The sequence below is a fragment of the Palaemon carinicauda genome, chromosome 22, assembly GCF_036898095.1.
Source record: "Palaemon carinicauda isolate YSFRI2023 chromosome 22, ASM3689809v2, whole genome shotgun sequence".
NCBI lineage: Eukaryota > Metazoa > Arthropoda > Malacostraca > Decapoda > Palaemonidae > Palaemon > Palaemon carinicauda.
Window position 1 is genome coordinate 20376123 of NC_090746.1, and position 26500 is coordinate 20402622.

The 26500-nt window shown below is 34.9% G+C and overlaps 1 protein-coding gene and 1 long non-coding RNA gene across 2 annotated transcripts in view; one reads left to right on the top strand and one right to left on the bottom strand.

Annotated features, from left to right (window-relative positions):
* LOC137616361 (uncharacterized) overlaps positions 1 to 26500 on the top strand; it is a 342608-nt gene that overhangs the window by 861 nt on the left and 315247 nt on the right. The window contains exon 2 of the long non-coding RNA XR_011039407.1: positions 18639 to 18873. This is a non-coding gene — a long non-coding RNA (uncharacterized lncRNA). The remainder of the gene's footprint in view (positions 1 to 18638; positions 18874 to 26500) is intronic.
* The window catches only part of LOC137616357 (uncharacterized), a 28886-nt gene continuing 6978 nt past the window's right edge, over positions 4593 to 26500 (bottom strand). The window contains exons 3-7 of the mRNA XM_068346023.1: positions 20390 to 20510; positions 19489 to 19691; positions 18563 to 18695; positions 6594 to 6769; positions 4593 to 5085 (exon numbers count right to left, since the gene is read on the bottom strand). Of these exons, the coding sequence (XP_068202124.1) occupies positions 5053 to 5085; positions 6594 to 6769; positions 18563 to 18695; positions 19489 to 19691; positions 20390 to 20510 (666 nt within the window). The 3' untranslated portion in view covers positions 4593 to 5052. The remainder of the gene's footprint in view (positions 5086 to 6593; positions 6770 to 18562; positions 18696 to 19488; positions 19692 to 20389; positions 20511 to 26500) is intronic.

Here is a 26500-nt window from a genome sequence, read left to right on the forward strand (position 1 = left end):
TTTTATCCACATTCTCCTCTGTCTGCATACGCCTGACAACACTGAGATTACCAAGCTATTCTTCTTCGCTTAAGGGTTTAACTACTGCAGTGTAATTATTCAGTGGCCACTTTCTTCGTGGTTAGGGTAGAAGATATCCTTTAGCTATTACGGGCTGCCAACGCAAGAGCCCGTGTTTTACGTAAGGTATGGCATTCTAAAACGAACGAACGATCTTTAGCTATGTTTAGCGGCTCTTCTAGGAGAGGGACACTTCAAAATTAAACCATAGTTTTCTAGTCTTGGGTAGTGTCTAGCCCCTCTACCATGGCCTCCCACTGTCTTGTAGAGTTCTCTTGCTTGAGGGTACACTCGAACACGCTATTCTATCTTATTTCTCTTCTTGAAGATTTTATAGCTTATATAAATTCATTGTTACTGTTCTTAGAATATTATATTTCGATTCTTTATTACATCTCTTCTAGTTTATTTCCTTGTTTCCTTTCCTGGGGGATATTTTTCCTTGTTGGAGCCCTTGGGAATATAGCATCTTGCTTTTCCAACTAGGGTTATAGCTTAGCTTGTAATAATAATAATGATGATGATGTCATGGGTAGTCTAGCTTTAGTGTATCTGAAATGTCAAATTTCTGTATCTTTGGTTTCGATTTGGTCAAGATTTGTTTTGATTGTGACAAATCCTTATTCATATGCTTAGGAAGTTAGGACAAATGCAATATTTACCGTCACCAAGGCATTTAAAAAAGAAAAAAAGTATTTGTAGCCTACATCACCTTTCCATGGTTGGGTTCTGGGTTGTGTGAGATGACAAAGCTGTTTTATGACATGGCCAGTGCCATAGACACCGGAAATGGAAAATATGCAATATAGATTTTAATGGAACCTTCAGAATTTAGTAATTGGATATATTTTCATACAAGAATTTGTTGACTCTAATGTTGAACTAAAGATCCCGACAAGTTGAGTATAATAGGTCAATTTAAATAGTTTGTTATATTTTCAAGTACGGCACCTAGCTCGAACGAAGATACATCTCTATGTTAGGTTAGGAAGGATCCCTTGATTTCATGTTTTCCGCCAACCCCATACTTTACCTTATGATCGAGGATGCTTTTTTGAAACTACTGGTTTACTATAGAAATAACAATTACATTCGTTGTAACATAGCCGAGGTTTGTGTGAACCCAATTATTTTCTCGCTATATGAACTTCATTCCACCTATGCCTACACCTGCGGAAGCGCTGATTTTTTTTTCTTTTTATTATCAAACAAACACAGTCTTAATCAGGTATATGGGATACCCAGTAAATCTAACTGTCAATGTACCATTCCTCCATTGTGTTTTAGAAGGCAAGGTCACCAAAGTTCTTATAAAAGTAGGCCTATGTAATGACTACAGATTCAGGACGATTTGTTTGTTAAAATAACGTCTTTTATGCTGACAAAAATGTTCGAAAGACGATAAATATTTAGTCGACTCATGATTAAAGTCTAATTGATCTAGGGAATATTCATTTATATTTTTCATCATTGAATTTCGAGCTAGTTGAGATCTCGCCCTTGTAAAATCATTGATTTTATTTTTTTTTTTATTGTAGGTTTAGCAATTATTATCATTGTTTTGTGAATTTCTCCAATAGCAAAGGTCCAGAGCTTTTAATTTGGCCTGCACGGATTTACGAGCTGAAATCTGCACGCTGGTGGGAATAATGTAGGTCAAATAGTATATCAGACAAAGAGCTGCTCTAATGACCGACATTGATTTAATGAAAACATTGTTTTCTGATACACACTGGTCTAAGGTAGTGAGTTAGAGTTAGCATGAGAACAATAACGTCAGTGATATCGTGCAATAATGTGCGCTTTTTATTGTAATAAACGAGCCGGGTGAGATAAATAAGCAGGTGAGTAAAGTAGAACATTTGAGAAATTAACTGATAAACGTAGTCAAAATTTTATCACCGCCTACAAGAGAACTTTAGTAACAAATGGAACTAGTCGTCAGGAAGAATATCAACAGTAAATTCTGTAAATAAAAATGCAAATTCCATTACTTGTGAATCCTTAAGAAATTGGCAAACTATTTTTACATACGCATATATATATATATATATATATATATATATATATATATATATATATATATATATATACATATGTACACACAATCACACACACACACACACACAGTTTTAGAGAAGCAAAGGATTAACGGAACTGACAGTCCAGTGTCAGTTTATAGCGCAAACAGACAAAAAACCGTTGGGCTTTAACCTGAAAGGGTTGAAATATTTTTATTTTACTTTTGTTAAAGGTTGTTTTCTTGGTCCTATCATACAGGGAAACCCCGCGCACTTCAGTACCTACAACATTAGTTTGTCGTATGCATTCTTAGGTATTTAGAGTATCACAGAGCGTATTCCGTGCAAATTCAGTTTCTTCATGAAAACTTTAATGTCATCAGTCTATCGGATGTCTTGTGGGTGCATATTGTACGATCTTGGGGCTGCATGTATGAAGCTAGAACCTTCAGTAGACATACATCTTGGCTCTAATAATTTGAAACCATCTGCAGCTATTCTTGTGTCTACATGATTCGTCTGCTGCACGATGTGTAGCATAGGACGTTGTTTTGAACGTCCTGTTCTGATAACTTGAGCTATTGAACTTATCTTAAATTCTATACTATCTTTAAGAGGCAACCATTGTAATTAAAATTATTCAATTATTAGAGGAGTAATCCTTTCCCGGGGTTGGGCACTCTTGCTTCTCTTTATTATGTTTTGTAATTTCTTAAGTTGCACTTTGGGTAGTTTGTAATAGATGGAGTTACAGTACTCAATCCTGGTAAAAACAGTTATTCACGTTTCTGTACATAATATTCTTTGAGATAACTCTTCACAAAATCAATGTTTCTAATGTGATATCCAGCGTTTCTTGCTACATTTATTGGTTTAGAGTTTCAGCGGTATTATAAACATCTGTGGAAAAATAAAATTGTGTTTCATTAGCAAATAGTTTAAACTTTACATACGTTATGTCTATGCAGTACTTTGGTTAGACTTATAGTATAGACACAGAATAAGATTGAGCCTGGTAAACTTCATTGTGGTACCACTCTGACAAACAGAAAACAGTTTTAATCAATGAAGAAGCCTCGGAGTTGGCAGCTGTTATAAGCTAATATATCAAAACATTTCCCATTTATCAATTCTCTAATTTGAATTGCCTTATTACTCACAGATTCAATATCTACGTAGCCGCAATATATGACATCCTTAGTAGCCATGATTCGTATTTTCTATGAGTCTCGTCAAGTATAATTTTAAAGCTTGGCAATTTCTTTAATTTATTATATGATCATATGGCTTTTTCAGCGTAGTGCAGTTTATATGTTTTACAACTAGAAAGTTACATTCTTTGGTGACGTGATTTGCTGATTTTTTTTCACACTATCATCAGTCTTGTACTTGCAACTTTTTTTTTCTTTTTTTCCCCTCCTAAATGTCCATGTCTTTTTTTCCCCTCCTAAATGTCCATGTCTTTGATGGTGGAAGCAGGTGATCGCATGGTACTTATTACGTATGTTATAGGTAACCCATCGCAACATAATTTTGTCTCCATTGCCATGAATGGCCCTCCGAACGTTTCATCGTTTTGATTTTACAATAAACACGTGATTTTACAATTGTCAGTATCAAGTGGGTAGTCTCACCTGCAGCCCTTTTCTTGAATAACAGACTTAAATCTCTTCTACATTTTGAATATGATACAAACGATTCCTTTGAAACAAAGCATTAACTACATCATCTTCATCATTAAATACATTGCATATCATTATTTTAGGTTTCAGTTTTCTCATTTTACTCGTTTCGGGGCCGGCAACCGTGATTAGAATCTTATTTCCTGCTCGTCTCTAATAGTTTCATCAGCAAAATGCATATTTCCATTTTGAAGTTGAACCAGTATTAAGAATTGGTATATCCCCATGTGCTTTTTCAAATTCATTTTTCCTTTCGGTGATTCTAGTTGATGCTATTGTTGATTTGATTACTAGGAGATTATTTTATCCTCAACATTTTCAACAAGTCATTTTCTAATTTCTTAGATAATAAGCTCTAACGACGCCTGGGGTTTCATTGCTTCTGCTTTGCTCTTACTTGGACGATAGCCCTGTCCAATTGTTGGATCATTTAACCAAAATTCCATGTCTATAATCAAATATGGAGACCATTTCTTTGATTGACCGTTAAGGTTCTTGCTTGGGCTCCGTCCCTACTGGATAAGAACCCTGAATGATGTGTAGTTTCCCATTACTGGGGTGTCTTCCATGCTTGGATAATAATCCCTAATGAACATCAGGATTTTTATGCTTTGCTCTGTCCTTGTGTGACAACCTCCATGCCCCTTTGCATTCTAGCGTTTACCCTCTTTCTGTAGTACGGCGATGTCCTGCGTGACCTTTATTCTATTGCTTTGAGTCTGTCCCTAAATATCTCATGAAAGTGATGTTAAGAAGCGGAAAACTACAGAACTTTGAATTATTGAAAATGTGATTAGGATTATATTAATTCGAATTCCTCATTTCAGAGTGTAGGACTGTAGGTATTAATTTCAAGAAATCTGCGTTCGCTATATTTATTTAGATTTTAGTTTTACAGTTACTACAGTGGTTGAGTATATACTTTGATTACCATGGTAAAATGGTAATTACAACTTGAATATGATAAAAATTAGCTAACCCAAATACAGAAAATATAATTTTAGGATGTGATGTCAAATAAACTGAATTTTGTTAATTCGAAATAGGGAAGAAAACGGTTTTGATCACCTTTAAATGTTAGCAAACGTTTTAACCAAATAAGCAACATGCACATATTAAAGTTATTAGCTAAGAATATTTCTCCGTTTAGATAAAAACTCAATCAGTCCGATTAGTAGTATTTGAAGTCATATCAAGTAATCCAAGGAATTCCTTCACTCCGAAGTGTTCTGTTGCTTTCAAGATGGCGAGAAACCGACTTGAGCTGAAATAATCTTTTCTCTTTTTCTTTACTGTCGACGTATCTCTCGATCCTTAATGTCCTGTAAGAGAGTAAAGATTATGAAATGATAAAGCACTATTATCCTCAATTTCGGTATAGTAATGATGACAACAATGATAATGGAATTCTTTAAACTCTAGTATTGATGTATCAACATAATCTCAAGCTTTTTGGAAAGGCCTGCTATAATGCTTAAAGAGTTACTAGTTCATGTTCCATTCAAAGTGGGAAACAATTATTTTCACTCTGCATGCATATTTTTAACTTAATTGTTCATATGTGGGATGATAATGCATTATTAATATTATTATTATTATTATTATTATTATTATTATCAGTAGTAGTAGTAGTAGTAGTAGTAGTAGTAGTAGTTGTAGTAGTAGTAGTAATTTTCTTCTGAAGGACTGGCTAGCTATTATAGCAAAATACGTTTCTAGCAGTCCCCTAAGTAGATTTCTTTGTTGCCTCCAATCCTACAATTACGCATCGTATATTAAAAAAAAAATGCTCAAAGAACTATGGCAACAATTATAACATTTGAAAATCCATAAGTAATTTGACCTTAGATGAAAAACAAGTCTCTCAGTCATTCCAGTGGGAATGGCTTCAACTTTGATTGTTCATCCTTTGCTCCTGACGTATGGAGATGGTCTTTAAAAGCAATTTTACTATATGAATGTATGATATAGTCACGCATCTATTGCTTTAGTGGTTGATATAAAGCTATGGTTATTGACTCAAAAAATTTTCTCTAAACCAACAGATTTTCGTCGAAATAGATAATTAAATAAAACATCGAAGTTAAAAGTTATTATATCTTTGATTATGGACTATGTTTCATTTTTAATCATCGATGGGTCTCTATCTGCATTTTTGCATAAAGCTACAGTAATGTCTAGAAGGAAAGTCCTTGATTACTGTCTGCTATACCTGTCCGTAATTTTTTTCTAGTTAATTTGATCTTTCATTAATATTTGGATACTCAATTAAGATTGAACATCAGCCATTAGCTAGTTCTCTCAGTTTTATTGATAAATATAATTTTCCAGTTTTCTGACTCGATTCTATGATAAATGATCATCATTCTCTTACTCTGGTTTTGATTTTACATAACAGTTATCCCTAAGGCAGTTGTATGCTATATTGGATCCTATGATGATGAGTTAATACTTAAACACTTTGTTTTATTCTTTATAAAAGTTTATAATTCAGTCATTTTATCATTTTGATGTTACAATAAACACGTGATTTTACAATTGTCAGGTTTTAATTTCATCACAATCATTTGACTCATTAGTTTGTCTTTTTCTGGTTTTGACTTCGAAACGTGAGGCTATATGATTTTGGTTTACTGGTAAACTGTTATTCCTCAGAAGTTTCTTTATTCTAATGTAATGGTCAACAGTTGACACTCGATAGTTTTATCATATAGTTTTTTTTTCATTTATATTCCATGAGGTTTCTGTGTGCTAAATTCAGCGTTCAAGACTAATTTGGTGAAAGAAGAGGTAAAGATTCAGAAAGAGAGAAAAGCAAATACTGACAAACCTTTTTATTGACGCTGCCATGTCTTTTGAGGTAGCCTATGTATCCTCTGAGAATAGTTGCAATGACCAACATGACGCCACATAGGATGGCCATGACAGCAACGGTGGAGAGGGAGTACTGCTCCGTGGAGTCCTCGTCCCTGATCGAGTCATGTTTCTCAGTTGTGAGCGAATTCTCTGCAATAGGTGAATCATCATTAGAAAATTGTAACACGAGAACACTATCTTTTATCTTTTAGCGTTTGAATGATCATATCGCTGTAAGGGGTGTAGTGGCCTAATCAGAAATGTCCCTGCATGGCGTGCCGCTGGACGAGTGATTGAGTCCCATTCAAATTCGATAGTTTCTTGTAATGTCTATGTTATATGTACGTAAAATTTGTGTATAATGTATAACAAAACTCGTATAAAGGGCTTATTTTTTCATATATGTTAATGCAAAAATATAACCATTCGTTTTTTATTTATGATAGTGTAATTTATGATTCTGAAGTATCGTTGTATTCTGGGACAAGAGTTCTAGATACTGCTTCAGCGCCAGTCATCTGACGGGCGTGAGTTATACAAGAAGATAGAGATTAAGTTCTATAACATATTGTCATGTTGCGTGATGCTAGTCCTTAGAGTCTAGTCAGTCATGAACTTTTCGGGAGTATTGGTCCCTCGTATATAAAGGACAGGTGACAAGTCACACGTTGTCTGGATGTTTTAAGTTGAAAAGGAAAGAAGCTAAAACTGTGGCTCTTGTAACTACCAAAATCTCGTTCTAGTGTGCTACCACTACCAGTAGAGGTTAACACTATCAATGACCACATTTTTGACAGGAAACCTGTTTGTTCCAGACCTGTTGATAAGGTTTTCCAGCCATATATTGCTAAGGATTTTTGTTACTGTTTGTGATGGTACACTGCACCCTGTTTGTATTATACCTGATACTGGTTGTGCCCAGTCATTCGTTTTGAGGGAAGTTGTCCCTGTGACTGAGCATTCGTTTATTGGGAAGTATACTCCCGTTTGTGGGATTGGTGGTGCCCATTTTAGCGTTCCCTTGCATCGTATGGATCTTCATTGAGACTGGTTATCAGGGCCTGTTGTTGTTGGTGTGGTTCCTGAGTTGCATATTAATGGCATTCGATTTTTGCTTGGTAATGACTGGGTAAATGAGAATGATGACGTCTGACCAAAGATGGTTAAAGAGCCAATTCTTGATCAGGAGTCTGGGGTTCTCAGTCCTGATTTGTCTATTCTGTTTTCTTCGAATGCTGAGTCTCACGAGAAGACTCAGTTCTACCTGAACTTCTAAAAATGACGTGTCGGTTCGTGATAATGTCTCCACTGTTGTTTTTTCTACCGACTTGCCTCATGAAGACTCGTTGGTTTATATTGCTGCTTCCACTAATGACTGTTCTACTGACTTATCTCATGAAGATAGGTTAGGTCATGATACTTGTTCAACTGTTGACTGTTCTACTAACATGTCTGGTAATAATGTATAATGTTTCTGCTGTCAACTGTTCTACCAATCTGTCTCGAGAAAACATTTTTGTTTGTAATGTCATGTCTTTTGACTATTCTACTAACTTGTCTTACGAAGATGCTTTAGTTTGTGATGATTCTCTTTTTGAGAATTCTAATAATTTGTCTTTTGAAGGTACTAATGTTTGTGATGATGATATTAACTTGTCGGACACATTTTTGTTTGATCCTTTTAGTAATGTTTTGTCTTATTCTAGACAGGTGTAAAAAGTAACTGATATTTTGTTATTCGATGAATTCGGTGATCCTGAAGGCCATTCATAGACCAGAAATTTGACCATGCTGTTATTCAGGTTGTTTCCCTGTAAATCAAAATGTTGATGTTATTAGTCTTACTCATATCAGCTTGTGAATGATTATTTTGAACTGAATAGGATTTTGTGTTATGATATAAGACATATTTATTTGCATGATATTTGGCCGGATGTGATTCAGTTTTATTATACTTGTCTTGTGTGTCAAGCTAATGTGAATTCCAATCAGTCTTATCTGAAAACCTCTCTAATGTACATTTCTGCATATGATGCATTATTTTGCCATGTCCTTAAAAATTATGTTAAACCGAGGCCAAAAAAAGGGCATAGGTTAAATATTTCTTCTGAATTTTGTATCTGTTAAGAAGAAACCTTTTAGTTTTCATTGTAATGAGTTTTATTGATATTTTGTGATTGTCAACTCTGTAAATTTTCAAGTTTTACTTGAAGTTTGTAATACAAAATTGTATTTCATTTTCATTAAAATGAAAATATTATATTTGTAATCTTGTAGGAAAAAATTATTCTGTTTGTATTTGTGAAAATTTTTGAACCTTTTGCTAGGCACAGGATTCGTTATATCACTGGCAGATCCAGAAGGGGCCTCAGTGGTGTCTTGACCCTCATTCAATGGCTGAGATTTAATATATATGTGTATACAAATATTGATGAAGCATAAACTATGTCGCGATTTTGGTAATAACGCATATTGGTTCCACAAGAAACAGTGAATGCCGTGATTTATGTAAGAAATGTAGATTCATGCATTTGATTTATATAGGCCTATGTAAACACACACGAGTTTCAATCATGTGCTTGAATATACTGTGGTCACTAGATCTTGCTGTACAATATTTTAGTCATCACATTCAACACGTTTGTATATCCAACTGAAGTTTTCGTTTTTATTTTGGCCTGTAACAGGCAGCATATTAAATACATGCATGTATATATGAGGGAAATATTGGTTGGAAGTGATGAATTTCACAGGAAAATGCCAACTCTGCTAGTTGTTTTTGTGATTCCCCAAATCCCCTGGTTGCTCCGGAGACACAGTTGAAAATTGTCCATAGCAACTGTTGTTATGAACACTTGTTTGTGGAGAGGCATGATACGTGTGTCAGTGTTTGCTTTGCAAAAGCAGCAGGTTTTTTGACAAGTAGAGGATGATCAATTGTTTTAGTATTACCCTGGAACGGTACGGTGGGTCGTCCGCGACCCCGAGCGTCAAAACAAAAGATGTTTTTCTCACGTGACTCACCCCCCGTGACTGAATTTGTGGGTGATCGACCTGCAGTCGGTGTCTCGCCTACACGCTCTAATAGTGTCCAGATGTGCATCACTGTAGCTGTACTCCTTCCCAGATTTCTGAGACGCGCCGGGGTCGAGCGCGACCGAGTTTACCCTTCTAAGGTAAGTTGCATAATTATCAAAGTTATTACGTATTATGAAATTGTCGTAGAATGGTGCAACTTGTATAGGTTATCAGTTGTGGAAAGTCTTGGTGGATTGTTTGGCTACCATGTGCATGATTTTTTTTTTAGTTGAAATGTCGTTCATCACCATGAGGACCATTTTACCGCGAGTGCCCCTTTTTCAGTTTTTCATTTTTTGGCCAAGTCATTTTTCCGTAAGAAATTGCCAAGTAGTGTCGCAAAACTTTTGCTTTTTTAGTGTTGGAAAGTGTGTCTAGATGATCTGGCTACCCATGCGTGACTTTGTTTTTGTCAGATACGCCGTAGATATTGGTATGTGGGGTATTTTCCTGCGGTTGCCAATTTCTGTTTTTTTTCAATATTTGTAAAAATTTAATACGTAGTAAGGAATTACCATATATTATTGATTTTTTTTCATGTTTATTTGTTAGAAAGTGTGCCTTGATGGTTGGGCTAACACGTGCATGTCTTTTTTTTTTTTTTATCTGAGATGCCGTATATTAGAATGTTGGCCATTTTTCCGCGAGTGCCCCTTTTTATTTGTTTTGCATTTTTTTGCTTAGTCATGTTACCGTAAGGAATTGGCAAGTAGTGTCGCAAAACTTATATTTTTATAGTGTTGGAAAGTGTTTCTAGATGATCTGGCTACCCATGCCTATTTTTTTTTTTAGCCAGATATGGCGTATATATAGGTATGTGTTCGATTTTCCTGTGATTGCCATTTTTTCGTTTTTTCCCATTTCTTTCAAAATTACTACGTACTAAGGAACTATCACAGAGTAATGATTCATTTAGACGTTTATTTGTCGGAAAATGTGCCTTGATGGTTTGCCTAGCACGTGGCTGAAATTTTTTTTTCTGAAATGCCCACCATTAGCACATTGCCATTTTTCATCGAGTGCCCCTTTTTATTTGTTTTGCATTTTTTTTGCTCAGTCATGTTACCGTAAGGAATTGGCAAGTAGTGTCGCAAAATTTATATTTTTATAATGTTGGAAAGTGTTTCTAGATGATTTGGCTACCCATGCCTATCTTTATTTTTAGCCAGATATGGCGTATATATAGGTATGTGTTCGATTTTCTTGCGATTGCCACTTTTTCGTTTTTTCCCATTTCTTTCAAAATTACTACGTACTAAGGAACTATCACAGAGTAATGATTCATTTAGATGTTTATTTGTCGGAAAATGTGCCTTGATGGTTTGCCTAGCACGTGGCTGAAATTTTTTTTTTCTGAAATGCACACCATTAGCACGTTGCCATTTTTCATCGAGTGCCCCTTTTTATTTGTTTTGAATTTTTTTGCTTAGTCATGTTACCGTAAGGAATTGGCAAGTAGTGTCGCAAAACTTATATTTTTATAGTGTTGGAAAGTGTTTCTAGATGATCTGGCTACCCATGCCTATCTTTATTTTTAGCCAGATTTGGCGTATATATAGGTATGTGTTCGATTTTCCTGCGATTGCCACTTTTTCGTTTTTTCCCATTTCTTTCAAAATTACTACGTACTAAGGAACTATCACAGAGTAATGATTCATTTAGATGTTTATTTGTCGGAAAATTTTGTTTACTTCTTTTTTGATTGAATATCATCAAATTTTTTTGGCTAAAATATATTGTTTTACAATTTTTTTTTTTCGATTTTATTTCCCTTAAAAAAATTTTTTTGGGGTCAGAATTCTAATTTTATAGTCGTAAAATAAGCGACAATTATCCAGCAACCCACCATACAATTTTTATGCATATCCAAGAATAATTAGATTAGTAAATAACACCTTGAAATTGACATACCCTTCCTACATTTCAGGTGGCAGATTAGGGAGTCTGAGTCAGTGTGGTTGGCGGCCATTTTGTGGACATATCCGAAGCGTAAGTTGCCCTATCTATATATATTCTTGTTCCCTATAAAATTTGTGATATTCTGGTATATTTTTACCTGCATAAATATCATATTATATATTAAATATATGTATTTTTTTACGAAATTTCTAAGTACTCAAAAAATGACCTTTAGATATGGCCCCTGATATAAATGTAATTTACAAAATAATGAAGATTTTTTTTACATATTTCTATTTTAGGATAACATATGTTTATTCCCTAAAAAAATTAGCCAATTCCTATTTAATTTGGGTACCCCAAAAAATTCATGAAATTTGGACACATTTTTTTGGCCAAAAAAGGTTACCCTTTTTTTCTCATTTCAGATCTTCACCTCCATAGGTCCGACTTCATCCAAAATACATCAAGATGTGTCCTAAACATTCAAGAATCAATTCCTAAAAGGATTTGTGTATATATGTATAAATGTTTTTTTTATGAATTTTTATGTAAGGTCTTTTTTTCTACTTAATTTTTTAAAATATTTATAATAAATAGTTTTTCTGCAGATGAGTAGTATTTATCTTTACAGTAGTTTTAAGCATTCATTGAATTTTTTTTTTGGCAAAAAAAAAAAGGTTACTGCAAAAACAGATTTTTCAAGAATTTTTGCGTCGGGGTCGCGCGCGACCGAGTATACCCTTAAAGGGGTGTCCGAGGAGCGTACCCATCCAGGGTCCATCATGAAACAATTAATGACAGACTGCTTCAACAAAGGGTATACTAAACTAAATTTGGCCTAGATCTATACAATTATAAACTATTTAATGCCAAATATTTATTCTACGAACCACTGTCGCAGGCCTACCTCATGACCTAATCATTTATTATATACGGGATCCAGATCGGCGATTTAGACCAATCATAATCTGATTATATCATAGATAGGAAACATATGTTGAGTTATCAATATGGGGCGCTGAGCCTTTAAAATGTCTCATCAAAATCATGATACATTACTAGATATTGGTGTAGATTTCTAGCTAAGGTTACTTTGTGGCCACTGATATTTAATACTTTCATTTTACGTTTGTGTAAGTATGCCAACAGTGCCAAAAGGTATTGGCTGGTATCCAGAAATGATAACATTGCCATTCCTTTCGCAGCAATATTTTCATGGAGCAATGATTGATATGTCAGATGCCAATCGCCTGTTGAGTATTAGAACTGACCTGTACAACGATGTATCATGCAAGCTGCAATCACAACGATTTCTACTTATTGTGGATTTACCCACTGTGGTGACTGTGAAGGATAAACAGGTATTCGAGGAGCAACAAGAAACTATAGAAGGGGTCATGGGTTCCATTACAACTGATTCTTTATCATACAGCATACCAGATGGTTTGGCATTGGCAGACAATCGGTCACCATGCTGTTTTGTAACTCTTGGAAATTCACCTGGGTAAGCATGTGCCTGGTACTGCAGGAGAACAAGCAAAGAGTTTTTGTTTTTTGATTTGCATGTACGGAATGCCATTAGGCTTCCAAGTGTCAGTGGTAAGGCTGTCATGATATGTTTTGGGTCAATCTGTGAAATGATTTGATAAGTGTCAAGAATCTGGCCAAAGACCTATTTTCGGACATCACAACAACGCCCTTTGAAATAACACTAGTCACACTGAAAAGGTACAAATAACCTATAGTCTTTAGTATTTATATTTACCAGTTACTATTGTCATATAACATTGAATAATGCATGCTCTCTGTGAAACTAATGGTGTTATAACTATTTTTTACCTGAAAATAGTTATGATAATAGCAACAACAAATAGTATAATGATAAAAAAAAAATATTTCGGTCATTCTCCAGCCAGTGCTGATGATCAGGAGCAGACTGTCAGTCATTCTCCAACTGACACTGATGATCAGGAGCAGACTGACAGTCATTTTCCAGTTGGTGCTGATGATCAGAAGCAGACTGCCAGTCATTCTCTAGCTGGTGCTGATGATTAGGAGCAGACTATCAGTCGTTCTCCAGTGGGTACTGATGATCAGAAGCAGGCTATCAGTAATTCTACAGCTGATGCTGATGATCAGGAGCAGACTGCCAGTCATTCTCTAGCTGGTGCTGATGATGAAGACAAGACTGCTATTCGTTCTGCAGCTGGGGCTGATACTTTTTCTGAACAAGGTAGGGCTATATTTCAAAATGGATGTCATGCTACAGCTGTTTTTCTTATTACTTTGAAAGTCAAATATGATTTAATTTCAATTTTGGATAGTCAGGCTCTCATATGTTTTCGTTTATATTCAGGTCACACGGTTGATTTGGGGTTGCTCGTGTCGTTGTATTCCTCCGAAAAATGTTGCAGATGAAGAAAAGTTCAATTATCTCAAACATCGTTTTCAACCAATTGAACAATTTGCCATGTATATATAAGGTGTAACTCACAGTCATGCTAAAAAGCCAAAAAGACTCGCATTTCAACATTCCTGGATGAAACAATACCCATGGCCTATGTACAGTCCATCCCTGAAAGGAGGTCTATGCAAATTTTTCACTTAATTCGTGTTGAAACCAACCCACGGAAGTAAATTTGGTGGGGATCGTAATGTCTTTGTGAAGTCTCCTTTTCAAAACTAGAAAAGGCAATTGGAAAAGATGTATTGCTCTCTAACCACGATAAGTCATGATTTCACATCGAAGCTGCTGAGCGAGGTTCACTGTTCTCCGTAATTACTCAACTCCATTCCATTGCATCGACTCTGCATTACAGAAGGTGATAAAACAAAATCTGGAGACAAATTTGCATGTTCAAGGAAATTATTGATTGTATCTTGCTACTTGGACGACAAAGCATATTGCTACATGGCCATCACAATGATAAGGTGGATTTTTCGTCTACCCAAGAACAGAAGCAAGGCAATTTCATAGCTATGTTAGAGCAAGATGCTAAGAGTGATGAACATTTGCTCATTGCTTCTAAAAATGCCAAATACGCATAACAAATGATGCAAGAGGAAATCATCCAAGTAACTGGGAATATGTTGCAAGCTAAACTAACCAAATCATTACATGGCAATGTTCAATTTTATTCCTTAATTGTAGATGGTCACAGATAATTATACAAATCAAGAAGGACTTACTGTGTGTTTGTGGTATTAAACATGAGCTCAAACTCTGACATTTCGAAAATTTTCCAGATTTACTTGGATCATGAGAATTTGTGTTGGACAACAGGTCGAGCCATAGCTGATGGCTTGATAGAGTCTTTCACATCTGTCTGACATACTGGAATAAGCATACAATGGTGCCTCTTCAATGTAATCTGAACGCACAGGAGTTTCGGGGATTATAAAGGAAGTTTCTCCAAGGGTACCCTACATCCATTGTCATGCCCATGTGCTGAATCTTGCCATTGACAGAAGCAGTAAACTACCATAAAAACGAAACATGATTGACCTGATTTATTCTGTGTATTAGTTTTTTGGTAACTCACCAAAACATCAAAGATTCTTTGAAAATATGCTACATGTTTACTGCCCTGAAGCAAAGCATGGCAAACTGAAGGGCCATGTATGTCTTGAAACATTGTTATTTGCTTAGAGGCTATTTTGAATCTGTCGTCTCACCCCGAATTGAGCCAGGAATTCTGGAACTGGGACAGTGAAACCTAGAATCCATGGGAAACAAAACTAGCATGCAGTTTTGAACATGTGGTAGCATTTGTGAATTTGAAAAACAGCTTGGATTACATTAATTCTCTGGCATTAAAGCTACAAAAGCATGATCTGGGCATTTACAAAGCATATCACATGGTTGACAGAGTCACACAAGATTTCCAAGTACTCGGCGATAACATTGATGTTGAGTTTCAGCAGTGGCACACCAACAACGTGAAAGACATCTCTCAGTAAGTTGGATCAACTGAAACCATGCCACGCACAATTCAAGTGCAGTGGCATCAGAGTAACACTGAGGCAGCCAAAGCACTTGAATACTACAAGGGCACAATTGCTATCCCGCGGGTTGATGACCTTCTCCAACAGATGAAAGATAGGTTTTCAGCAGAATGTTGGCCAGTTTCTAGCATACTGCAGCTGGTCCCAATACTTGCAACAAACGTTCCATTTTATCTGGAGACATCACCACACTGTTACTGCACTGGAAAGATTATCTGCCAAGCTTGCTGTCATTTTGCAATGAGCTGAGATGATGGCAAATGATGTAGTGTTCCTTCAAAGGAACACTTCCAGACACACTCATGGACGCGTTGTCATATGCAGATGCAGATGATTGGCCCAACATATGTACACTCTTGATCCTTGGGTGTATGTTACCAGTCATGTCAGCCGAAGCTGGAAGGACATATTCAGTTATGAGATTATTGAAGACACATCTCAGGAATAAGATGACTGACCGCCGACTCTTAGCTCTCACTCTTATGAAAATCCACTAAAATGTCGAACTAGAGTTGACAGATATTGCTGATGAGTTCATCAAAGCGCACCCTAGGAAACTCTTCAACAGCACGCTGCTGTCAGATTAACAATTTGAATTGATGAATTAACATAAAAGAAAAGCCATACAAATGTTAAATTTGTAACAAAGGTTTCAGTAATTTACCTGGATAATACACCTAATTATTGTCTCCTAATTATAATGAGAAATGCTGTTTCCCAACAAAGTAAAATTTTTATGACAAAGTTTGAACATAGTTAACTATAATATTCTTGTCGAATTTCATGAACAATTCAGCTGTGCAAATAATATAAAATTGTTTTATTCTGGTGATGTCAGATATGATCATTAATAATATCCATAAGTTTAAGATTCGTCAGGTCAAAGAATCCAAGAAAATATGAGAAAAAGTAAGTGTTTAGTTGTTAGAAAAAACGTTATTTAACTTTTGTTGTAAGCTCCCCTTTTGGTAATTACTTTATCTCAATATGTTTTATTTTACACCATAAACAAAAAAAAGTGTCTGTTGTCAAATATGCAGTGAACTGCACTTTGTACAAGTCTTACTATCAAGCTTCTCAAAGTTGGGCAAACACCAAACCAAAATTGATTTTGCGTAATAGTATTTTCATTTTTTAGAGTTTGTGTCTAGAAATAGGACCTATAGTTTTTATTTAAATGACATACAAATCCAGCGAGGTTGTGCTCTTCAGGGGTGTCTCAGAAATGATCTGAGACTATAAAATCCCAAATTTAGGATTGGCTTCGCTCGCTACTCGCGCTCACATTAATTCTACTTTTATAAGTCTTCAATAAATCCTGGATCCGCCCCTGTTATATGCAAGTTAATTTATGTTTATTGTACAGTATTACAAGGCTTGTGAAAAGGGCTTATTTTTCATATATATTAATGTAAAAATAAAGAATTAATTTTTTACATATTAGAATGTAATCTATTGTTGGGTTATGGGATGAGAGTTCTAGATAGTGCTTTGGTGCCAGCTATCTGACAAGCGTAGCTATCTGACAAGCGTGAGTTATACAAGAAGATTCAAGAGTAAGTTCTATGGCGTGGAGTCATGTTGCATGATACTAGTCCTGGGAGTTTCTAGTCTGTCAAGAACATTCGGGAGTATTGGTCCCTCATATATAAAGGACTGGTGAGGAGTGAGATAGAGCAAACCTGACCAAACACCACTCGTGAGTGGAGACATTTCAGTTACGTCCACTGTGGCCTGGAATTTGTTATTGAACTTGCAACGATTTATCTTGAATAAGATATAGAAGTTCAAATATTCATCCGTTCAACAACAGAGCTGTGTTCCTGCATATCAACTTTTTATATCTGACACTAAGCAACGTTGTCTGTCCCTCACTGCAGAAAAGTTTGTGAAGTCATCTCAAGACCTGCTTCTTTGTAAGAACTTTGTATGTTATTAATTAGATTTTGGTGTGCCGTGAGTATTTGTTGTATCTTGTATAGTAGTGTAAATACTTATGTTAAATCTTAGATGTACATTAGTTACATTTTATGAATGCTGGCTATCGTTTTCTTTTGCTGTTAATGTTTTGGTACTGTTTGGTAAACTTTCTGAGTAGATTTGCATAATCTAAGTTGTCTACAATAGTTGAACGTAACAGTCTACAACCTCGCCATCGTTGTGAGCAAAGAATGGGATCTTCGGGGTAGCCCATGGGTCTACCTGCTGAGTATTCAGCAGCCGTTGCCGAGCCCTCCCTTGTCCTAGCTTGGGTGGTGGTGGGGGGGGGGTGCCTTGGGCATGGATATTTGGTTAGTTTCTAGGGCGTTGTCACTGTCCCTTGCCTCTGCCATTCATGGGCGACCTCTAAATCTTTAAAACAAACTATAACGAGGGGTTCTTATATTAACATCAATTATCATACATTGATTGACTTCCAGAAGAAAGACACTGAGATCAAACTAATTTTCACTAGTACTGAGCAGAGACATAGCTTCAATACTAGGGTCTTCCTCTGTCTTGAGTTAGAGTATACTCAAGCACACGTTTCTGTCAGATTCTTTTTCTTTTTGTCCTTTCAAACTGAAGGGTTAATAGAAGGACCAAGAATACCTGATAGTTTACCAAGAAATTGCTAAATCCTATCTTTTACTTTCTTTTGTTATTTTATTTTTTATTTATAAAACCACCAATAGTGTCCTTGATATATATATAACATAGTGTTTATTGTTTTTTATCATTTTATCAATATTGATTTATAGTTCATTTTTACTCATTTTGTTTCCTATGCTGGGATGCCTTCCCATTTGGGATTTAAGGACTTGTAATAGTGTACTTTTTCAACTAGGATTGTAGTTCGGCTTGTAATAAAGATAAAAATTATGATAGTAATTGATAATAATATTAACGGACATGAATGACAGTATCACTGAAAGCCATCACAATAACAACATTAATTGGAATAATGATCATATTTACCGTATTGAAGAGGTAAAGCAAACATTTGCCACTGTACTTGATCTTTGCTTGATACTATGATCTTTCTCCCTTGCAGATTTGGGCTCGGGTTTGGAATATCTAGATGTCCCGATGCAACTTTGGGATAAACAACCTGGAAAGACGGAAGACTATTAACAAAGAGGAAACTTACGAAAGTGTGAGTCATAATAAACATAAAAGAACATTGGTGAAAATTCAATAGGAAGCAGAAGATTCGAAGTTAGAAAGACATCGTTCAATGCGTCCGTCCTTGTTTGGAATATTGCTCTCCTGGCAAGACTGAAATAAAGGTAAGTCTTCCTCTATTCTTTGGCTCCTTTTTTCGATATATTTTTTCTGTAACTTCTGTTTTGACCAATGAACATTGCAGTATTTTTTTTTTCTTTTTTTTTTTTTTAATACGGGAAATCCTTGGCAGGCTATCAAATCCCATACTTACTTTAGAGAATAGAATTAAGAGTCATCGTTGGCTGTTCATATTCATCTATCACATTTTTTTAATGCTTAACTCTACTGTAATTCCATAACTTATATAATCATAGTCTTTAAGAGGCAGGTATATTGCTTCGTTAAGATGAAGATGAGGCCCAAATTATGATTGGCTTTTTTTCTAATTACGCCAACGAAAGGCTACTTATGTATATAAGTTACATATCCCTTTACTTTCGAATAATATGTCATGTAAAAACTGGAATTTCTAGATGTAGCCGACTGCAAATAAGCCTTGCTTGGTATTATTTTTTACATTAATGAAGAGCATTATCTGTTAAAGCAACCATTTCACTGATATATTTTGATAAAGAAGAATTTTCTCAAGCAAATTCAAAACACTTCACCTCTGTTATGCGAGATAGAAATTCCCTGCATGTTTTGAAAATTGACGTACACAACCAGTGGTGACTCACGTATCTAGAAATTCTGATGAAGGTCCAGCCTTCCCAAGGCAAGGCTGTGAAATTCTGACCGACGGAATTAGAGACATCAAAGTAGTAAAGGTGAAATTGAGAGACCCCGTGTTCTTTTTGCCTCAGACCAATGAAGACGATCTCCTTCTCAGGAAGGTGGAACGTTGATTCGTTCCACTCAGAGGTTGTCCTTAGGGAGTCATCTGAAAAAGGGATATAGTGTAAGATGGAACTCAGAATGCCAAAACTTTTGCTTATATGTGCGTTTTTAAACATAGTATATTCACATGAAATTGCCCTGCTGTAGAAGTGTAAGCATACTACCACCGTACGTTCTTCGTGTCGTAAAAAGCGACTGTGAGGAGAGCTTCTGCCTTGCAGTCTTGCTTTTCAGCAAAAGGTTAAGTTCACTGCCAATGACTGTTCAAACTGCTGCCTTTCAGTTGGACAAATTAAGTCAAAGGTTAGGCCCTCCGCCAATAACTGCAGTTGCGATGGTAAAACCCCTCTGCCAAATTATAAACCATGCCAGATGCAAGGCAACCGACCACTTAATGTAGCAATAACGGTGGGAAGAAGAGTTTATGCTTTTGAAATGATAAATTTGTGTATATTTCTTTACCAGGTAACGTGCACTGCATACACACAAACCAAAAATAAAAAAACACAATTCTTTTGCAACCCTGTGCTATATCCCGTTGTATCCCTTACTCTAAATAAGAATGTTTTTATCTATTTATAAAAGATATTACTATAGAATAGAGTAGTGTGACGGTACGATTTTTCTAAACGCATACCTATGCAGAAATGTTTTTTAAGTCTAATTAATATTTAAATTAACAATGTTATATTTCATTTTTGACATTGTGACTTTAATGCATTAAAAAGAGAATTCACTCACTTCGCGGCAAGGTAAACATCTGCCACTCTATCGTCTCTCGGCTGGAAATTTGTAAACTCCTTCCACGAAGAATTCGATGCTGTTTAGGGATTGTGGTATGAAGAGTGGGACCGATAATCTCCTGATTAAAAGAAAGAGGAAAGAGGATTAAGAGCTTTTGTAAATGATAGGCTGCGAATGGACGGTAAAAACTAAAAGACTAATTTCACAGCAGAATCAACACTGCCTTGGAGTAGAGTTCACTTGCCTGAGGGTATAGTCGGGTACACTATTCTATCTTATTTTAATTCCTCTACTTTTATATTATTTATTGTTTATATATGGAAGATCTATTTCATTTTAATTGTTCATTACTTCTCATATAGTTTATTTCCTTATTTCCTTTCCTCACCGGGAAAAAAAAACAGTATAATGACCGTTTCATGGAAATGATTTTTATTTTTTTTTTATAAACTTTCTTATGCTAGAGCGAATCTTTGCTGGAAAGGTCTTTCGTTTGAAATTGTCATCTAAGAAAAGGCTAGTACAAATCTAGTTAAAAGTTTAAGAAGCCTTTGCTGAAAAAGTTAGAAAAACTGGGTGAAAATAAACCACTATATAGAATTATATATATATATATATATATATATATATATAATGTATATATATATATATATATATATATATATATATGTGTGTGTGTGTGTATACATATATATACGTATATATAAGATTTATATATATATACACACATATATATATATATATATATATATATATATATATATATATATGTATATATATATATATATACACACACATATATATATACACATATATATCATATATATACATATATATATATATATATATATATATATATGTATATATATATACACATATATATATATACATATATATATCATATATATACATATACAGTATATACATATATATATATACATATATATATATATATATATATATATGCATATATATATATATATATATATATATGCATATATATATATATATATATATATATATATATATATATATGCATATATATATAATTTATATATACATACATATATAAATATGCATATATATACGTATATTATTATTATTATTATTATTATTATTATTATTATTATTATTACTAGCCAAGCTACAACTCTAGTTGGAAAAGCAAGATGCTATATCAAGGGCCTCCAATAGGGAAAAATAGCCCAGTGGGGAAAGGAAATAAGAAAATAAATAAATGATAAGAACAAGTTAACAATAAATCATTCTAAAAACAGTAACAACGTCAAAACAGATATGCCCTGTATAAACTATTAACGTCAAAAACAGATATTATTATTATTATTATTACTTACTAAGCTACAACCCTAGTTGGAAAAGCAGTATGCTATAAGCCCAGGGGCTCCAACAGGGAAAATAGCTCAGTGCGGAAAGGAAAAAAGGAAAACAAAATATTCTAAGAAGAGTAACAACAATAAATATCTCCTATAAAACTATAAAAACTTTAACAAAACAAGAGGAAGAGAAATAAGATAGGAGAGTGTGCTCGAGTGTACCCTCAAGCAAGAGAACTCTAACCCAAGACAGTGAAAGGCCATGGTACAGAGGCTATGGCACTACCCAAGACTAGAGAACAGTGGTTTGATTTTGGAGTGTCCTTCTCCTAGAAGAGCTGCTTACCATAGCTAAAGAGTCTCTTCTACCCTTACCAAGAGGAAAGTGGCACTGAACAATTACAGTGCAGTAACCCCTTGGGTGATGAAGAATTGTTTGGTAATCTGTGTTGTCAGGTGTATGAGGATAGAGGAGAATATGTAAAGAATATGCCAGACTATTCAGTGTGTATGTAGGCAAAGGGAAAATGAACCGTAACCAGAGAGGAGGATCCAATGTAGTACTGTCTGGCCAGTCAAAAGACCCCATAACTCTCTAGCGGTAGTATCTCAACGTCATATATAAACTATAAAAAGACTCATGTCGGCCTGGTCAGCATAAAAACATTTGCTCCAACTTTGAACTTTTAAAGTTCTACTGATTCAACTACCTTATTAGGAAGATCATCCCACAACTTGGTAACAGCTGGAATAAAACTTCTAGAATAATGTGTAGTATTGAGCCTCATGATGGAGATGGCCTGGCTATTAGAATTAACTGCCTGCCTAGTATTACAAACAGGATAGAATTGTCCAGGGAGATCTGAATGTAAAGGTTGGTCAGAGTTATGAAAAATCTTATGCAACATGCATAATGAACTAATTGAATGACGGTGCCAAAGATTAATATCTACTGTAGATCAGGAATAAGAAATTTAATAGACCGTAAGTTTCTGTCCAACAAATTAAGGTGAAAACCAACAGCTGGACACCAGACAGGAGAACAATACTCTAAACAAGGTAGAATGAAAAAATGAAAACACTTCTTCAGAATAAATTGATCACCGAAAATCTTAAGACTTTCTCAATAAGGCATTTTTTTGTGCAATTGAAGAAGACACAGACCTAATGTGTTTCTCAAAAGTAAATTTGCTGTCGAGAATCACACCTAAAATTTTAAGAGTCATACAAATTTAAAGAAACATTATCAATACTCAGATCCGGATGTTGGGGAGCCACCGTCCTTGACCTACTTACAATCATACTTTGAGTTTTGTTAGGATTCAACTTCTTACCCCACAATTTGCACCATGCACTAATTTTAGTTAAACCTCTATTAAGGGATTCACCAACCCCAGATCTACATTCAGGGGATGGAATTTATGCAAAGAGAGTAGCATCATCTGCATATGCAACAAGCTTGTTTTCTAGGCCAAACCACATGTCATATGTATATAGTATGAAAAGTAATGGGCCAAGAACACTACCCTGTGGAACACCGGATATCACATTCCTATATTCACTATGGTGCCCATCAACAACAACTCTTTGAAATCTATTACTAAAAAAAATCAATAATAATGCTAAGAAATCACCCACCCACTCCCAACTGTTTCAGTTTGAAAACAAGGGCCTCATGATTAACACGGTCAAATGCAGCACTAATATCAAGGCCAATCATACAAACTTCTTGACCACAATCAAGTGATTTCTGTACAGCATTGGAGATTGTAAGAAGGGCATCACATGCTCCAAGGCCTTTACGAAAACCAAATTGCAAACTAGGGAATAGATGATTACCTTCAGCAAACCTATTAAGACGATTTGCCCGAAGATGCTCAAAAACTTTTAGATGATATGGGAGTTATGGAAATTGGCCAGTAATCAGTGGAATTTGAGCTCCCATAAACACATTTACAAAGAGAAGTAACATTACCAATTCTTTAACAAGTGCTAAAAGCTCCTCTTCTTGCTGACTTGCACAAAATAACAGATAACTTTGGAGCTAAGAAATCTGCTGTCTTTATAAAAAACAATGGAAAAATTATCATTTAGGGCTACACCTCCATAAGCATGAAGGTCCATCAACAGAGCTTTAATTTCACGAGATCGAAAAGCTAAACTAGTTAATTTATCCTCAGGAAAACAGGAATGAGGAAGTTCAAGTTTTTCATTACTCTGTTTACTGTTAAAAACATCAGCCAAAAGGGTTGCCTTTTCCTTTGGACAGTGAGTGACTGAGCCATCTGGTTTAAGTAAAGGAGGAACTGTTACATCTACACCAAAGAGTGCAGATTTAAGGGTAGACCACCATTCATGTTCCTGAATTGTACCGGAAAGGGTTTCTTTTATGGTTAAATTGTACTCCTTTTCAGTTGAGGCATAAACTCTGAGAAAAAGCTCGAAGCTGATTATAGTTATTCCAGGTCACTTCTGATCTGTTACCCTTCCAAAGATGATAGGCCTCCTGATTCTCCAAATAAGCACATCTACAATCATCATTGAACCACGGTTTGTCCTTGAACCACGGTTTGTCCTTCACTCGGTACCTTAGCACACGAGAAGGGATACGCCTATCAATTATGTTGACTATATTCTCATTCAAAGGGACAACAAGATCTACACTACTATATAATTGTGACCAATTCAAGCACAAAAGATCATGCAAAATCCCATTCCAGTCTGCTTGGGATTTCTTATAGATTTTACAAGAGTATGATATATCAGGGACAGGCTGCTCAGTCTTTACTACCAATGAAATCAAGGCATGATCAGATGTCCCGACTGGAGAACCAACCTTACTAGTTATAACGCCAGGGGAGTCAGTGTATACGAGGTCCAAGCAATTACCAGACCTGTGGGTAGCTTCATTTATTATTTGCTCCCAGCCTGATTCAGAGGCAAAGTTTAAAGCTCTTGAGCCATGGCGATCAGTAGGAGAGATCGAACTTAACCACTCCCTATGGTGAGCATTAAAATCACCAACAAAGACAAAAGAAGCCCTTCTATCATCTTCTTGTATCTTAACCATAATGGTAAGAAGACAATCGAAGATAGAATTATCCATGTCTGGATTCCGGTAGATCAAACACAAATAAAAGTTGTTATGCCTGCCACAAACTTTTATTACCTGAATCTCATGACATTCACATTGATCGCAGGACTTAAGAGAAGCAGGGTACACAGTCCTAATATACACAGCCATTCCCCTAGCCCTAGGGATGGCATCACGTTTCAACATTATTGGCTTCTTAAAACCAGCTTTAAGGAGCTCAGATGATTGCCTCATTTTAGAAACCAGAGTTTCTGACCACAAAAGAATATCATACTGTTTGGACGCAACTGTAAGGTCTTGAATATTTGCATGAAGACCACGAATATTGCAATACAGAAGACGACATTGACGAAATCTAGGTCGTACTGGTTCCGGATTTCGTTCAATGTCTCCAGACAGCATAAGAATGAATAGAAATAAAAAAGAGACATCATACTTAAAAACTAGATTAACAAGAATTATAACAAAAAACAATATGTACAGAGTTATAAATAAAGTGATTGATGAAACCCATAGACTGTAGTAAAAAATGGGAAAAATTGGTCAACATGGAGGAGCCAATACACCCTTAAACTGAAGGGAGGACAGTAAGGATGGTTTTGAGAAGAAAAAGAATCAGAAAAGGAAAAGACAACCTCTTGATAAACCACTAGGCATCCATGGCCCTTCTATTAAGCCTGCCCAACACACCATTTCAAAAAAACAAGAGGAAGAAAAAAAAATAATAAGATAGAATATTGTGCCCGAGTGTACTCTCAAGCAAGAGAACTCTAACCCAAGACAGTGGAAGATCATGGTACAGAGGCTATGGCACTACCCAAGACTAGAGAACAATGGTTTAATTTTGGAGTGACCTCCTAGAAGAGCTGCTTACCATAGCTAAAGAGTCTCTTTTACCCTTACCAAGAGGAAAGTACACTGAACAATTGCAGTACAGTAATTAACCTCTTGGGTGAAGAAGTGTTTAGTATCTCATTGTTGTCAGGTGTATAAGGAAAGATGAGAATATGTGAAGAATAGGTCAGACTATTCTGTTTACATCCATATATAAATGTATATATATATATATATATATATAAATGTATATATATATATATATATATATATATATATTATATATATATATATATATATAAATATATATATATATATATATATGTAAATATATAAATATATAAATATATATATATGTATAAATATATGTAAATATATATATATATATATATATATATATAATATATATATATATATATATATATATATATATATATATATAAATATATATATATATATATATATATACATATGTAGATATATATGTATATATATATATATACATATATATATGTATATTTTATATATATATATATATATATATATATATATATATATATATATATATATATATATATATATGTTTGTATATGGATGATCATCAACACAATATCGTGTTCAGATAGAAATAAATTCTTACCTCATACTGCGATCGAACCATAGTCTCTTCTTATATATATATATATATATATATATCGGGGTAAATATATGATACTTAATTTCTAGCCAAATGCATGAACCGTATATTTTTCCTACTCGCTTTCTTGTGTTTTATGCATTTCTGACCATGATTATTTGGGGCAAACCAAGCGTTCATGAGTTTTTGGACCCCCTTATGAAAAGGCA